Source organism: Hyperolius riggenbachi, chromosome 3 (genome assembly GCF_040937935.1).
Source record: "Hyperolius riggenbachi isolate aHypRig1 chromosome 3, aHypRig1.pri, whole genome shotgun sequence".
Classification (NCBI taxonomy): Eukaryota; Metazoa; Chordata; class Amphibia; order Anura; family Hyperoliidae; genus Hyperolius; species Hyperolius riggenbachi.
Window position 1 is genome coordinate 492,311,069 of NC_090648.1, and position 15,857 is coordinate 492,326,925.

A 15,857-nucleotide genomic window follows, 5' to 3' on the forward strand; every position below is an offset into this window, starting at 1 on the left:
AAAGAGAAACTCCGACCAAGAACTGAACTTTATCCCAATCAGGAGCTAATACCCCCTTTTACATGAGAAATCTATTCCTTTTCACAAACAGACCATCAGGGGGTGCTGTATGACTTATATTGTGGTGAAACCCCTCCCACAAGAAACTCTGAGGACCGTAGTACTCCTGGCAGTTTCCTGTCTGTGAACCTTTCTGCATTGTGGGAAATAGCTGTTTATAGGTGTTTCCAACTGCCAAAACAGCAAGCAGCAGCTACATCACTTGCCAGCAGTAAAAATGTCACCATGTAATAAATGTCAGAATGTAAATCAGGGATTTAAAAGATTTTACAATGGGCAAACACGGACTAAATCATTTATACATAATTATTGTAAAAATGAAGCACTTTTTTATTACATTATTTTCACTGGAGTTCCTTTTTAATGGGTGTGCAGATTGGATCCAGACATCCCAAATTTTCTGGAATTTTTTATGAGTGTCCTTCAGAATACTAGTCAATTTTTCGTTAATCATAAAGGAATTAAGTCTAGATTTGACTTCGATAATATTGACAGAGGGTTTCTTCCAGTTAGCAGCAATAGTCATAGTGGCTGCTGAGAAGACAAAGGAAGTGTAATGATCTGCTCAGCTGTCTGTGCAGGAAGGCAGCTTTTTGACCATTGGTTAGGTTTGCATGCTGCAGGACTCTGGAAAAAAGAGCTTCTGTCAGTTTTGCAGCTTGTGCTTGCAGAGGAATTTGCATACGTTGTCATGCAAATTGCCTGGCCACATTCATTGGAGGCGTGTACTATAAGTACTATGTGTTTCCCACAATGCTTCACTGGTCATAAAGAGTCTTCCTGTGAAACACTCTGGAGAGTGTCAGCCTTACTCTCTATTTGAAGATCAGCTTAGAGTAATTCCTGGAAAACTGCACTAGGCAGGTTTCCTTAGTGCAGTTAGGATTGCTTATCTGTTTGTTTGTTCTTTTGCTATTGTCCTGTCCCAGCGGTGGTCGACAGGAAATGGTTCTGATCTCTGTTCTTGGAGTATAGCTGGTGCAGCGGTTGCTACCAGCTATCTCTTCTGATCTGTCTCATTTGGATCGTGCTGGCATCTTCCGCCAATGCTGTGGATCCTTCTGTTCTGCTACTCTGTACCTGGATCGCGCTAGTCACTTTCGCTAGTGCTGTGGATCCTTCTGTTCTGCTACTCTGTACCTGGATCGCGCTAGTCACTTTCGCTAGTGCTGTGGATCCTTCTGTTCTGCTACTCTGTACCTGGATCGTGCTAGTCACTTTCGCTAGTGCTGTGGATCCTTCTGTTCTGCTACTTTGTCTACCTGGATCGCACTCGCCTTGCGCCAGTGCTGTGGATCCTTCTGTTCTGTCTACCTGGATCGCACTCGCCTTGCGCTAGTGCTGTGGATCCTTCTGATCTGTCTAGTTCCTGTTTCACGTTTGTCTGTCTTGTCTGATACGAACGCTTGCTGTAGGCTCGGTGAGGTAACCGTTAAGCAGGGCGTGCTTGTCTCTATTGTGCTTATCACGTGGAGACCACGCATGAACGCGTGCACTGTTGCGAATGAGTGCGGTGTTCGCGTTCAGTTAGCGTTTGTTATTTTCTGTATCTCCTCATTGTATGATTTGCTGTGCCTTTGCTAACCTCGTATTCTGTTCTGATCTGCCTTGTGTCACGTCTGGCGATCGCACCTCTCGCGATCGCGTTCCTATTTCATATCTGCTGTTGTGTGTGCACTGTCGCGGGGTGGCGACTAGGTTGGCGCACACACATACAACCTGTCCCTTTGCTCGTTCTCATTCGCAATCGCCTCTCTTGCGATTGCGTTCTGGGCTTCGTACAATTCCTGTCTGGCATTTGTGGAGGTACAGAGGATTGGTTCCTCTGCACTCCCCAGCGCCATCTGCCGACAGGAATTTCCCTCTACGGGTGTGTAGCACCTTTTGCTGGGTGCCTGCAATTATACGCTTGTGGAGGATTTCCGCCGTATCAGCGCACGCGTTGTGCGCTGATCACGGAGAAAGTTCCACAATCGTTACAGGAAGCTAGCTTATTTTGGGACGAGGTCACTCAGGTCAATGACTCCACTTTTTCATGTAGAAGAGCTTGCCAAGGATCTTTGGGAATGGATGTGTGGAAGAGAGACGAAAGTAGTCTATAGACTTGGCACCAGAACCTAGTAAGTCGGGGGCAGGTCCACCATATATGTAGCATGTCGCCTGTGGGCCTACAACCACGGTAGCGAAAAGAGCTGGCAGAAGGGAACACTTTATCTATTCTTGCAGGGACCAAGTACCAATGGGTCATAATCTTAGGCAGCCTCGACCGTATGTAAGTTGGAGGAACAACGGGAAATCCTACTCCAGATATTCAGCCAATCAAGCAGCTGGCACTTTTAAAAGGAGCGAGCGTAACTGAAGGTGGCCACTAATGGTCCAATTTCTAGCGAAAAATCGTTTGATCGGAGGAAAAATCTACACCATCAACGAACCAATCTTTGCTTCCTATCTATCACAACCAATCAAGAAAATCCAAATTTTGGTTTGAAAAAAATCCAGTCGGACGATTTTTATTATAATCGTTCATAATCGATAGTGCCCATCAACTGAGATTATTTTCAACCAATCCGATCAGAATTTCTGAGCGCACTAACAATTTTTCGCTAGAAATTGGAACGTTAGTGCCCACCTTTAGGAGCGCACACTATGCAGCACTACCGCACATAGCATGAGGCTCTGTATTTAGCTGGTGTGATGTCATTAAGCTCATGCTGCTATAGCAGTGCTGCTTAACCTCCTTGCTGGTTATCTCGGGGTAACCTGCTCAGGAGGATTTCTCAGGCCTCGCTGGGCCGATTTGCATAATTTTTCTTTTATTGCACGCAGCTAGCACTTTGCTAGCTGCGTGCATATTACGATCGCCGCCGATTCGCCGCTACCCGCCGCGCCGCCCCCCCTTCCAGACCCCTTGCGCAGCCTGGCCAATTAGTGCCAGGCAGCGCTGAGGGGTGGATCGGGATTCTCTCTGACGTCCATGACATCGGTGATGTCAGCCCGCCCTGTCGCCACGGCGACGGGGGAAGCCCAGCAGGAAATCCTGTTCTGAACGGGATTTCCTGCTTTCAGAGAACACCGGCGATCGGGTTAGGTAGGGGGATGCCGCTTGTCAGTGGCTATCATGTAGTGAGCCCTGGGCTCACTACATGATTTAAAAAAAAAAAAAAATTTTTAAAGTGCTGCGCCGCCTCCTTGCCGACACAATTGGAACGGCAAGGGGGTTAATGAATCAGGCCCATTGTCTGCAGTAGGAAGCTCGGCAAGGGGGTTAATGAATCAGGCCCATTGTCTGCAGTAGGAAGCTCCTAAGTTGATTCACTTTCCATATTTTGGAGGAGTCAGCTAGCTGTTGATTTGATTCTCCATTTCAAATCTGAATAAAATTGGCATCAAATTTGTATCAACTCAGAATTATTAGCTTCTCATTGACCATCCCTAATGTTAAAGAGGAACTCCAGTGAAAAAATGTAATTAAAAAAGTGCTTAATTTTTACAGTAATTATGTATATAAATGATTTGTCAGTGTTTGCCAATTGTAAAATCTTTCCTCTCCATGATTTACATTCTGACATTTATCTCATGGTGACATTTTACTGCTGGAAGGTGATGTCACTGGAAGGAGATGCTGCTTGCTTTTTTGGCAGTTGGAAACAGCTGTTATTTCCCACAATGCAACAAGGCTCCCACAGTGTGATGTCAGCACCATGGTCCTGACATCACACTGTGGGAGGGGTTTCACCACAATATCAGCTATACATGATGCCCCCTGTTGATCCATTCGTGAAAAGGAAAAGATTTCTCATGGGAAAGGAGGTATCAGCTACTGATTGGGATGAAGTTCAATTGTTGGTTACTGATTCTCTTTAAAAAGGAGTTCTTTCGCGAATGAGGAAAAAAATTAAAAGTGGTTTATGTATAAACTATTAACCACTTCAGCCTAACTGGACGAAAATTTTCGTCCAGTTAGGCTGCGCGCACTCCCGCGGGTCGCGCGCTCCCGCGGGCCCCCCGTGCACGCCCCCGCTGCTGGCCGTTAGCCCACCGATCAGTGAAAGGGATTATAAATCCCTTTTGCTGATTGGACCCCCCCGGAGAAAAGCCGACAGCGTCTCTTCAGACGCTGCGGCTTTTCTGAGCTCTTGTCTCCTTTCTTCTGCCTGGGAGCGAGATCGATCGCTCCCAGGACTTTTTGAGTGTGGCCATCTTGTGGCCAAATAGCAAATTACACCAAAAACACACTTTGTGTTAAATAAATACATTTTAATACATTAAAAAACCCCTGTTTACCTCCCACACCAAAAAATACCCACATACAAGTTTAAATAAAAAAATAAAAAAAATTACAATAATAAAAAAAAGCAAAAAACATAAATAGTTACCTAAGGGTCTGAACTTTTTAAATATGCATGTCAAAGGAGTATATCAATATGATTTATTAAATTATGGGCTTCTAAATAGTGATGGATGCAAATTGAAAAAATGCACCTTTATTTCCAAATTGAATATCGGCGCCATACATTGTGATAGGGACATAATTTAAATGGTGTAATAAGCGGGACAAATTGGTAAATAAAGTACATGGGTTTCAATTATGGTAGCATGTATTAATTTCAAACTATAATGGCCAAAAGCTGAGGAATAATGATTTTTTTCCATTTCTTTCTTAATATTCCTGTTAAAATGGATTTACAATAAATAAATTCTCATCAAAATGTATCACCCACAGAAAGCCTAATTGGTGGCGAAAAAAACAAGATATAGATCCATTCATTGTGCCGAGTAGTGATAAAGTTATTAGCAAATGAATGGGAGGTGAAAGTTGCTCAGATGCAAAAAAATTTCAACCCTGTAGGCTAAAGTGGTTAAACATCCTTCTAAAATAGTGTAAAAAGTTTTTTTTTAAAAATGAATGGTTTCATCAATTCAACATGTAATGTAAACAGTGACGGATGACGGACTGGGAGGCTAATCCATTTGTTAGGGGTGTTTTTTTGTTTTGTTTTTTTCTTACTTTCATTTCACAACTATAACTCCTGCCTACCTAGTTTTCAGTGGTATAATCCACTGCCAGCAGGAATCTGTTATAGCTATAGCTGAGCTCTGCTGAGCTCCTCAATATGTGTTTACATTGTTGCTAAGCAACCAAATGGCAGGCGCAGGGAGTTCTTTGTACAAAGAGTCATAAGCTGCTGGGAGAATCAGACAGAATCAGTCCCATCTACACCATATGATTCTTTGTCAGATTCGATTCAATTTGATTTGATTCATTGATTCGATTTGATTTAATCTGACATGTCCAATTCATGATTCGATTCAATTTGCATGGAATTGAATCGAATCATGAATCGGACATGTCAGATTGAATCAAATCTAATCAATGAATCAAATTGAATTGAATTGAAACTGACAAATAATCATATAGTGCCTGCCGTCTGGTTGCTTAGCAACAATGTAAACACATATTGAGGAGCTCAGCAGAGCTCAGCCGCTTTCGGCATTCCTGCTGGCAGTGGATTATACCACTGAAAACTAGGTAGGCAGGAGTTATGGTTGTGAAATGAAAGTAAAAAAAAAAACCACCCTTAACAAATGCATTAGCCTCCCAGTCCGTCATCCGTCACGGTTTACATTACATGTTGTATTGATTAACCTGCTGGGCGGTCTGGACGAGCTCAGCTCGTCCAGTACCGCCGGAGCCTGCCGCTCAGGCCCTGCTGGGCCGATTTGGCTCAAATAAAGTGCAGCACACGCAGCCGGCACTTTGCCAGCCGCGTGTGCTGCCTGATCGCCGCCGCTCTGCGGCGATCCGCCGCGAGCAGCGGCGAAAGAGGGTCCCCCCAGCCGCCTGAGCCCAGCGTAGCCGGAACAAAAAGTTCCGGCCAGCGCTAAGGGCTGGATCGGAGGCGGCTGACGTCAGGACGTCGGCTGACGTCGATGACGTCACTCCGCTCGTCGCTATGGCGACGATATAAGCAAAACAAGGAAGGCCGCTCATTGCGGCCTTCCTTGTTTATTCTGGGCGCCGGAGGCGATCGGAAGAACGCCTCCGGAGCGCCCTCTAGTGGGCTTTCATGCAGCCAACTTTCAGTTGGCTGCATGAAATAGTTTTTTTTTTATTCAAAAAAAACCCTCCCGCAGCCTGCCTGGCGATCTTAATAGAACGCCAGGCAGGTTAAACCATTCACTTTTTAAAAAAACTTTTTACACTGTTTTAGAAGGATGTTTAATAGTTTATGCATAAACCACTTTTTTTTTCCCCGCATGCGCGAAAGAACTCCTTTAAGCTTAAAAGACAACTATCTTGAAAAATGTTAAATACACGCGTATCAATGCACACTTCTACCAGAGCTTTTTCAAATGTTGCGGTCTCTTACTGTAGGCAGTGAGGGTCTTGACAGGTTTCAGACTAGCCCATCGCCTCATGGGGGATTTTAAGTTTTTTTTTTTTTTTTTTTTTTTTTTTTTATTTACAAATTCATTGCAGTTGCTCAGTCCAACTACCAAAATAGTGTGCAAGAGAGTAGGAAAGCTGGTTGAAATTGTCGTATAAATCTTTTCCAGGGAGTGTTTGTAAAGAATAAAGGCAATGCTGAGAATCCCCCATGAGGAGATGAACTAGTCCAAAATCTGTCAGAGCTGTCAGCATTTTACAAGCTACTATAAGTGACAGCAACATAGGAAAAAAATAAGTTACAGTGTATTTTATTCAGGGAGAAATGTATATTTTATATGTATATTGCATTTTTTAAATTTTTACATTTTTTGTGATAGTGGCCCTTCAAGGATAGTGTTAAAGGAAGGGTCAAAATTATAGCCCGTTCACAATGATGGTGGACGCAGCTGTGTGTCCTCTGCCCGTGACACCCTCTGGTGGCTGTATGAGGGTGGTGCAGTTTTTGGCATGAAGGAGATATGATGACTACTGTATATTATAAAAACTTCATATGACAATTTTGCAGGTACACCTAGCTGTGCTTCATGCTTATTTCTGTATCTATGTGTTAAAAAAAATATAAACTGAGCCTAATAGATCAGCCTCAGTATCAGAGGTGCATCTGCAAGTCAGGGGGATCCCTCCAGCCAATACCCCACAGCCAGGGGTCTTATAACAAGTAATGGCCACCATGGTCCTCCACCCATAACAACTGATGACCACCCTGAATCCTGAAATTGGGGCAACATCAATGCCTGGCTTGGAGGGGGAGGGAGGATCTGTATTTCAGGGAGAAAGGGTCAGAGGTTGGGGTCCTGCAATGGTGAGTGGGGCTTCTCTCCCAGTATTTATGCCTCAACTCAATATACAGACACATTTGGCCTGATCCAATTCACTCTTTCTCCTATGTTATCTCCCAAGACCCAAGAGATATTTTTTTTTCTTATCTTCTGTTAAAGATAACTTTTCAGCACTCTCAGTGTTCTCCCCAGAAATTTTTTCCAGCCGGGTGGCATGAAAAAGTAGCCGGGTGGGGCGAGTTGAAAATGCAGGGGAACTGTGCTTACAGCATAGGAGGAGGTGAGCCGATGACAGCCGGGTGGTCACCAAATCTAGCCAGGTGGAGCACCCGCCTAAAAGAGCCTGGGGAGAACACTGCAATTGAAAAAGTACCAAAAATTTGATGAAAAATTACTGTCCAAATTATTCTGTTTTCTTGCTTGCTGGAGGCTTAAAGAGACACTGAAGCGGAAAAGAAATGATGATATAATGATTTGTATGTGTAGTACAGCTAAGAAATAAAACATTAGGATCAGAGACATAAGTCTAATATTGTTTCCAGTACAGGAAGAATTAAGAAACTCCAGTTGTTATCTATGCAAAACAGCCATTGAGCTCCACGACTTTCAAAGTCGCAGAAAGCTCTGTCTTGTGAAGCTCGTTATTTCAACTGTCAGTTACAGTATTTTCTTTTTCTCTCCAGAGGACAGTTCAATAGTTCACTGGCCTGCTCTGTAAAATCATTTAGAATGCTGAGTAGTGTGTAAACTGCAAATATTAGAGAATGATGCAATGCTACAAAAAAAACACTATATAACTGAAAATAAAAATGAGAATATTTTCTTTGCTACTAATCTTCTAGTAATTATCCGTACTACACAACCAATTCATTATATCGTCTTTTTTTTTCGCTTCAGTGTCTATTTAAAAGGCATTTTTTTAATAAACTGAGGAGAAAACTAGAAGAAAAAGTTAAATGCATCACTCAGCACCCATTACAAACAGTGAAAAAACTTTTAAAAATTAATAATTCAGCAGACTTGTACTCACATATTGTAGATTATCTATGCAGAGACATAAGTAGAAAGGGAGGGGGAGGCAGCATCACTTCCTGCCCCTCAGACCCACTTGGCTGCAGTGTGAGCCCTGCTAGTCCTGGAGACAGGAAGTTGAGGACAAGAATTAGAATGTGATAGACTTGGGCAGTTATTCTTCCCTTCTCCATTTTGTCAGTATTTTGATTTTGTTGACTACTGAAGAAGGCGGCGTGTGGAGTCCTTTCTGTCTTTTCACATAGTGCCTGCCTTCTCACAAAACAAAGAAAGGCCTTTCTTGTTGCTGTCTGTGCTGCTGCTGGAGGTTTTCCCCACTTCCTGTTAGGACAGGAAATGAGTGACATTTTAAGAATTTTTTTTCCCTCACTTGGAATGTTTATGTTCCTACAATAATCAAAGTGTTTCTGGTTCTCCATTCCATCCCCGGTCCTTCTATAAAACATATAAAAATATCTCTCTGTAAGAAATAAAACTGAATGAAATAAAGTTTGATAAATATTGTTTCCTCTTGAGAGTTGCACCAGACTTTAGTGTGTTTGCTTCTTGCTTACAGAAGCTGCTTGACGCACAGTGATGAGAAGGTCGTGGCGTACAGCTCTATGGTCCTGTTCACCTGTATGGGGGAAGACAAAATGGCTGACGTGACGGCACCTGGGAACCTCAGCCTTGCTGCGTGCGTTGTCGCCACCTACAGCAAGAGGACGGATATCGAGTGGCTGTATGTGTTTTATCTATTTATTCCTTCTCATTCTGCTTACAAAGCCCATACAAATTATAGCTCCCAACTGTCCCTCTTTTGGAGGGACAGTCCCTCTTTGGGAACCCAATCGCTCTGTCCCTCTTTCTCCTTCATTTGTCCCTCTTTCAGGACTGATGTACAGATCTATCTAAATATACTGTATGTGTTTTATCTACTGAAAATGTGTTTTAATGACTCTAAACTTTATTCCCATCCTTTAAATGTATTTTTTTCTTATTTTCAAGTGTTAATATGAATATGATAAAACAGCATATTTTTCTTATGAAATCTTTATGGTATGCATGACTAGGGGTGTGGCAGGGGCGTGGCTTAAATGTCCCACTTTCTGATCTTAAAAAATTGGGAGGTATGATTAACCATTTTAGCCGAATAGACATCCACTTGGCTGCTGGGCTGCTGCGTGCTCCCGTGCATGCGCGCATGCGCGCTCCCGTGCCGCCCCCGTTAGCCCGGAGATCAATGAATGGGAACATAGTTCCCATTCATTGATCTAAGTCCCCGGCAGAAAGCCACGCTCTTTCTGAAGAAAAAAAAAAGTTTCCCATCCTCTCTATACTTCCCGGAAGCAAAAGCGTTCACTTCCAGGACTAAAAATAAAAAAAATGTTGACTGTGGCCATCTTGTGGCCAAATAGTAAAACTACATCCACATACATTTTTTTTATTAAAGAGACTCTGTAACATCAAAAACGTCCCCTGGGGGGTACTCACCTCGGGTGGGGGAAGCCTCAGGATCCTAATGAGGCTTCCCACGCCGTCCTCTGTCCCACGGAGGTCTCGCTGCAGCCCTCCGAACAGCCGGCGACAGGCCCGACTGTTCAATTCAATATTTACCTTTGCAGGCTCCAGCGGGGGCGCTGTGGCTGCTTTCTCTCCGAAGGAGGCGGAAATACCCGATCTCAGTCGGGTCCACTCTACTGCGCAGGCGCCGGAGACTTGCGCCTGCGCAGTAGAGCGGACCCGACGGCGATCGGGTATTTCCGCCTCCTTCGGAGCCGACAGCCGCCAGAGCGCCTGCGCAGGAGCCAGGAAGGTAAATATTACGTCACCGCTGTACGGAGGGCTACAGCGAGACCCCCGAGGGACGGAGGACGGCGTGGGAAGCCTCATTAGGATCCTGAGGCTTCCCCCATCCGAGGTGAGTACCCCCCAGGGGACGTTTTGTCGTTACAGATTCTCTTTAAATAAACACATATTATTACATTTAAAATTAACTGTTTACCTCCCACACCAAAAATTACCCAAATAAAATTTTTAATGAAAAAAAAATTACAATTAAAAAACAAACAAAAAACAAATAGTTACCTAAGGGTCTGAACTTTTTTAATATGCATGCGAAGAGGGTGTATTACTAATATTTTTTTAATTATACGCTTGTAAATAGTGATGGACACAAAATTGAAAAAATGCACCTTTATTTCCAAATAAAATATTGGCGCATTGCATTGTGATAGGGACATAATTTAAATGGTGTAATTACTGGGACAAATGGGCAAATAAAATACATAGGTTTTAATTATGGTAGCATGTATTATTTTAAAGCTATAATGGCCGACAACTGAGAAATAATGCATTTTTTCCATTTTTTTCTGAGGAAGATGAGGAAGAAGGAGGGACAGGGCTCCCAAAGAGGGACTCCCAAAGAGGGACTGTCCCTCCAAAAGAGGGACAGTTGGGAGCTATGGGGTGTATATCCCCTCCCCTCTCCCTGCCAGGCACCGTCACACACTTTGAACCTTGCTGCTGCCTGGCACTAGCTGTCTTACCATGACTCTAGGTGGCATCCATGTGTTCTTTTATGCTACCCGACATTCAGCGGACCCCATAGTAGTGGCAATGTGGTCCAAGCTTTGAGTATGGTAATGATGCCTGGCAGGAGGCCACGCCCCTCACTACCTGCAAACATATTGATCCCTCTCTGATCTGACAGAGATCGGGGGAGTAACGGTAGCCATACATCTAGTGATGATTGGGAGATTCGACCAAGAGACAAATATTTTTCTGTTCAAATGTGATTAGAGAGAGATCTGCCGGCTTCCCATACACCGCAGGCCGATTCCTGATCAATTTCAGCATGAAATATCTCGGGGATCCTCAGAGTTCACTGCCTCGCCGCTGTTCCCCTAGTGCAGGGATCTGCAAACTTGCCTCTCCAGCTGTTAAGGAACTACAAGTCCCACAATGCATTGCAGGAGTCTGACAGCCACAGTCATGATTCATAAATGCATTGTGGGACTTGTAGTTCGTTAACAGCTGGAGAGCCAAGATTGCAAATCACTGCCCTAGTGCATAAATGTACCCAATAACCCCCCGTGTACATTTTACACATTACCTGACCTAGGTCACCCACCGCGTGGTGCCCATCCGTCTTTTCTGAATCCGGCGCTCTTCGATTAGGGGTATACATGCCGCCAGTGCATAGCAAGCGGCGTGTATACAGCTAATGGAAGAGTGGAGGCTTCCTAAGACAGATGGGCACCGCGCAGTGGGTGACCCAGGTCAGGTGATGTGTAAATGTACACAAGGGGGCGGGGGGAGTTATTGGGTACATTTATGCACTAGGGCAGTGATCTGCAAACTTTGCTCTCCAGCTGTTAAGAAACTACAAGTCCCACAATGCATTTATGAATCATGACTGGCTGTCAGACTCCTGCAATGCATTGTGGAACTTGTAGTTCCTTAACAGCTGGAGAGCCAAGTTTGCAGATCACTGCGCTAGGGGAACAGGTAAATATACACACAGGGGCACATTTATACACGGGGGGGGGGGGGGGGGGGGGGTTTCATCGCTCATCCCGATATCGCTTGCTTTGTCCACGACAGCCCGGCATGAACGATCATGAACGATCGATACATCTGATCAATTTCACCCCGAAATTGGTCGCACGGTCGATCAGACATGCTCTTGGTGGCATTGATTTTCATCCGATTCGATACTAATTATCAAATCGACTAGTCCATCGGCCGCCAAGTCGAGAGAATTATGGCCACCTTCAGAGGGATTTAGCATTAGGCTAATCCAGTCATTTTTTATCCTGCTATCTCTGCAAACAAAATAATTGTGTTTTCGTTTTTTTTTATACTCCTTAGCGGTATTGACAGTTATACACGTCAATACAAAACATGCTGTGAACAGTATTGATGTGCATACACGTTAATACTCTCCTGTATACCAGACCCTTGCTTGATACATTTTAGCAAGTTACAGGAAAAAAAAGGGTATGAAAACTAATTGGATCCGTTTTTGCACAAAAATCCTGGGGAAATAGAATGCCAGGGAGGTTAAAGACAGGTTTAGGAACAATTGAAAGTTTCGTAGCAGATAACATTTGAGTGGCACAACTTTTTCAAGAAGCTTTTCCTCATTCCTCAAGCGGAGGCGACTATGAATTTTCCCTCTAACCCGAGATAGTCAACGAGATGCAAATAATTCTGATTTGCTTGCAATTTGTATGCAGCTTTGCTTTGAGCCTGTCAAACCGCACTTGCTGCCTATTTCCAGGCCGCATACAATTTCCATGAAATGTGCATGCAAGCTGGAATTATATTTGAAACACCCCCTTCAGTCGCAATGGTAGATAGATGTGGCATCAGGCTGACGGAGTGAGCAGGCAGCTGGAGGTCACTGAGGTGCTGCGAGTGTTTCTTTTTTTTTGGGGGGGGGGGGGGAGGAGTTGTGTTTTTTTTTCTTACAATGTTTTACGTATAATTAATTAAAAATGTTTTGTTGTTTTGCTTAGGGCTCTTTCAAACTAGAGGCTTTTTTTCTGCGTTTTACCACCCCGGCCATAGTTTGCGTTTTCCATGGTAAAGTGAGAGTCCATTGACTTTCATTTTACCTTTCACACTTAAAGAGAAACTCCGACCAAGAATTGAACTTTATCCAAATCAGTAGCTGATACCCCCTTTTACATAAGAAATCTATTCCTTTTCACAAACAGACCATCAGGGGGTGCTGTATGACTGATATTGTGGTGAAACCCCTCCCATAACAAACTCTGAGTATGTACTTTTGGCAGTTTCCTGTCTGTGAACCTTGTTGCATTGTGGGAAATAGCTGCTTACAGCTGTTTCCAACTGCCAAAAAAGCATGCAGCAGCTACATCACCTGCCAGCAGTAAAAATGTCACCATGTAATAAATGACAGAATGTAAATCAGGGATTTAAAAGATTTTACAATGGGCAAACACTGACTAAATCATTTATACATAATTATTGTAAAAATGAAGCACTTTTTTTAATACATTATTTTCACTGGAGCTCCTCTTTAACGCTGCGTTTTTGAGCGTTGCGTTTTGAAGCTCCCCGGCGCTTTTTCAGGGCTGACCGCGGCGTTTCTCATTTCAATTGATAGTCATGTATTGGCGTTAAAACGCCTTCAAAAAGCACCAAAACGCTGACAGCAAAAGGCAGCGTTTTAACCTTTTCTACCGCTGCCTCTAGTGTGACAGAGGCCTTATGAACACAAAAAAACAGAAGGTATTTGCAGTTATTCAGGTTGGAGTGTGCTTGTGAGGTGTCCCACAATGCATCACTGCTAAATGATGCATTGTGGGAAAACTTAGAAGCGCACGCCAACCTGAATTGTAATACCTTCTGTTTTATGGGGAACCCAAGGTGGGGAGGTATATGGAGGCTGCAATATTTATTTCCTTTTAAAGAGAACCCGAGGTGGGTTTGAAGATTATTATCTGCATACAGAGGCTGGATCTGCCTATACAGCCCAGCCTCTGTTGCTATCCCAAACCCCTCTAAGGTCCCCCTGCACTCTGCAATCCCTCATAAATCACAGCCACGCTGCTGACAAACAGCTTGTCAGAGCTGGCTGTGTTTATCTCTATAGTGTCAGTCTGCTGCTCTCCCCGCCTCCTGCAGAACTCCAGTCCCCGCCTGCATCCCTTCCCTCCCTGCTGATTGGAGCGAAGGGACTGGGGCATGGACCGGAGCTATGCAGGAGGCGGGGGAGCAGCTGAGACTGACACTACACAACAAGCAAACTGCAGCGAGTCCCTGTGGAATAGGCCTAGTCAGGTCTATGTTGCCGGTGCACAATCCCTCTGTGGGTCACCACTCCACACACAGTTCAATGTAGTAAATACGAAGGAGGCACTCAATTGGCTTCAAACTTGCGTTTTATCAAATCCCAGTAATACACGACATGTTTCGGGGCATATCCCCTTCACCTGATGAAGGGGATATTTACTACATTGAGACTGACACTACAGATGTAAACACAGCCTCACAGCACGGCTGTGATTTATGAGGGATTGCAGAGTGCAGGGGGACCTTAGTGGGGTTTGGGATAGCAACAGAGGCTGGGCTGTATAGGCAGATCCAGCCTCTGTATGCAGATAACATTCTTTAAACACACCTCGGGTTCTCTTTAAAGAGAATCTGTATTGTTAAAATCGCACAAAAGTAAACATACCAGTGCGTTAGGGGACATCTCCTATTACCCTCTGACACAATTTCGCCGCTCCTCGCCGCATTAAAAGTGGTTAAAAACAGTTTTAAAAAGTTTGTTTATAAACAAACAAAATGGCCACCAAAACAGGAAGCAGGTTGATGTACAGTATGTCCACACATAGAAAATACATTCATACACAAGCAGGCTGTATACAGCATTCCTTTTGAATCTCAAGAGATCATTTGTGTGTTTCTTTCCCCCTGCATCTCTCATGCACTGAAGTTTCAGGCTGCTCTTTTCTTCCTGCAAACAGCTTTGCCCTTGTCTGTAATTCTTCAGTATGTGAAAGCCCAGCCAGCTCAGAGGACGATTTATCCAGCTTGTAAAAGATAAGAGAGAAGAGAGAAGCTGCTCTAATCCTAAATAACACACAGGCAGTGTGCATAGAGGGGCCTGGAAGGGGGAGTTCATAGCAGAACCACAACACTGAAGAACTTGGCAGCCTTCCAGACACAGGCTGACAAGTCTGACAAGAGATAGATAAGTTGATTTTTTTACAGAGATGGTGATAGTAGAACGTGCTGCAGTAAGTCAGAACACATTAGAATAGCTTTTTGAACTTGTAGGATGATAAAAAACAGAATGCAATTTTTGTTACGGAGTCTCTTTAAGCAATACTAGTTGCCTGGCATCCCTGCTGATCCTCTGCCTCTTATACTTTTAGCCATAGACCCTGAACAAGCATGCAGCAGATCAGGTGTTTGTCAGATCTGACGAGATTAGCTGCATGCTTGTTTCTGGTGTTAAGACACTACTGCAGCCAAATAAACCAGCAGGGCTGCCAGGCAACTGGTATTATTTAAAAGAAAATAAATATGGCAGCCTCCATATACCTCTCACCTCCGGTTCACCTTAAGAAGGCACATTTCTGTTTTCCATAGCATTTTTGTAAGAGGGCTTTTTGGTCCATTGTAGCCCCTTACACACTCCTAGGAATTCTGGTTCATCATGAGCTTGCTGGGTACTCTGTTACTTTACAAACACAGTGGCTGACATTGGAATGTAAGTGTCTTGATATGACGTAGTGCTCTCTTCTTTGTATCCCCTTCTAATAATCGTTCTCCTTTTCATGAACATCATTAAATCCCACAGATACAACCAGTGCCACCCCCGGCCGTTAGCGTGTGCGGCGCAGATACGCACAATCTCTGGGGTCTCCGGCTGGTCAGTGTTTTGATGCAGCAGCTGTGCGCTCCACATCTAAATCCCGCTCTTGTTCGGCCGATACTGCTTGTTGGCTCGCTTCGGGGCAGTTGTTTGTTTCAGAAGAATGTGGCTTAAGGCCTTTTATGCCGGAGACCTCCAG

General features: G+C 44.1%; 1 protein-coding gene across 1 annotated transcript in view; it reads left to right on the top strand.

The window, feature by feature from the left end:
* ATXN10 (ataxin 10) overlaps positions 1 to 15,857 on the top strand; it is a 184,679-nt gene that overhangs the window by 74,099 nt on the left and 94,723 nt on the right. The window contains exon 5 of the mRNA XM_068273079.1: positions 8,879 to 9,043. Coding sequence (XP_068129180.1) covers positions 8,879 to 9,043 — 165 coding nt within the window. The remainder of the gene's footprint in view (positions 1 to 8,878; positions 9,044 to 15,857) is intronic.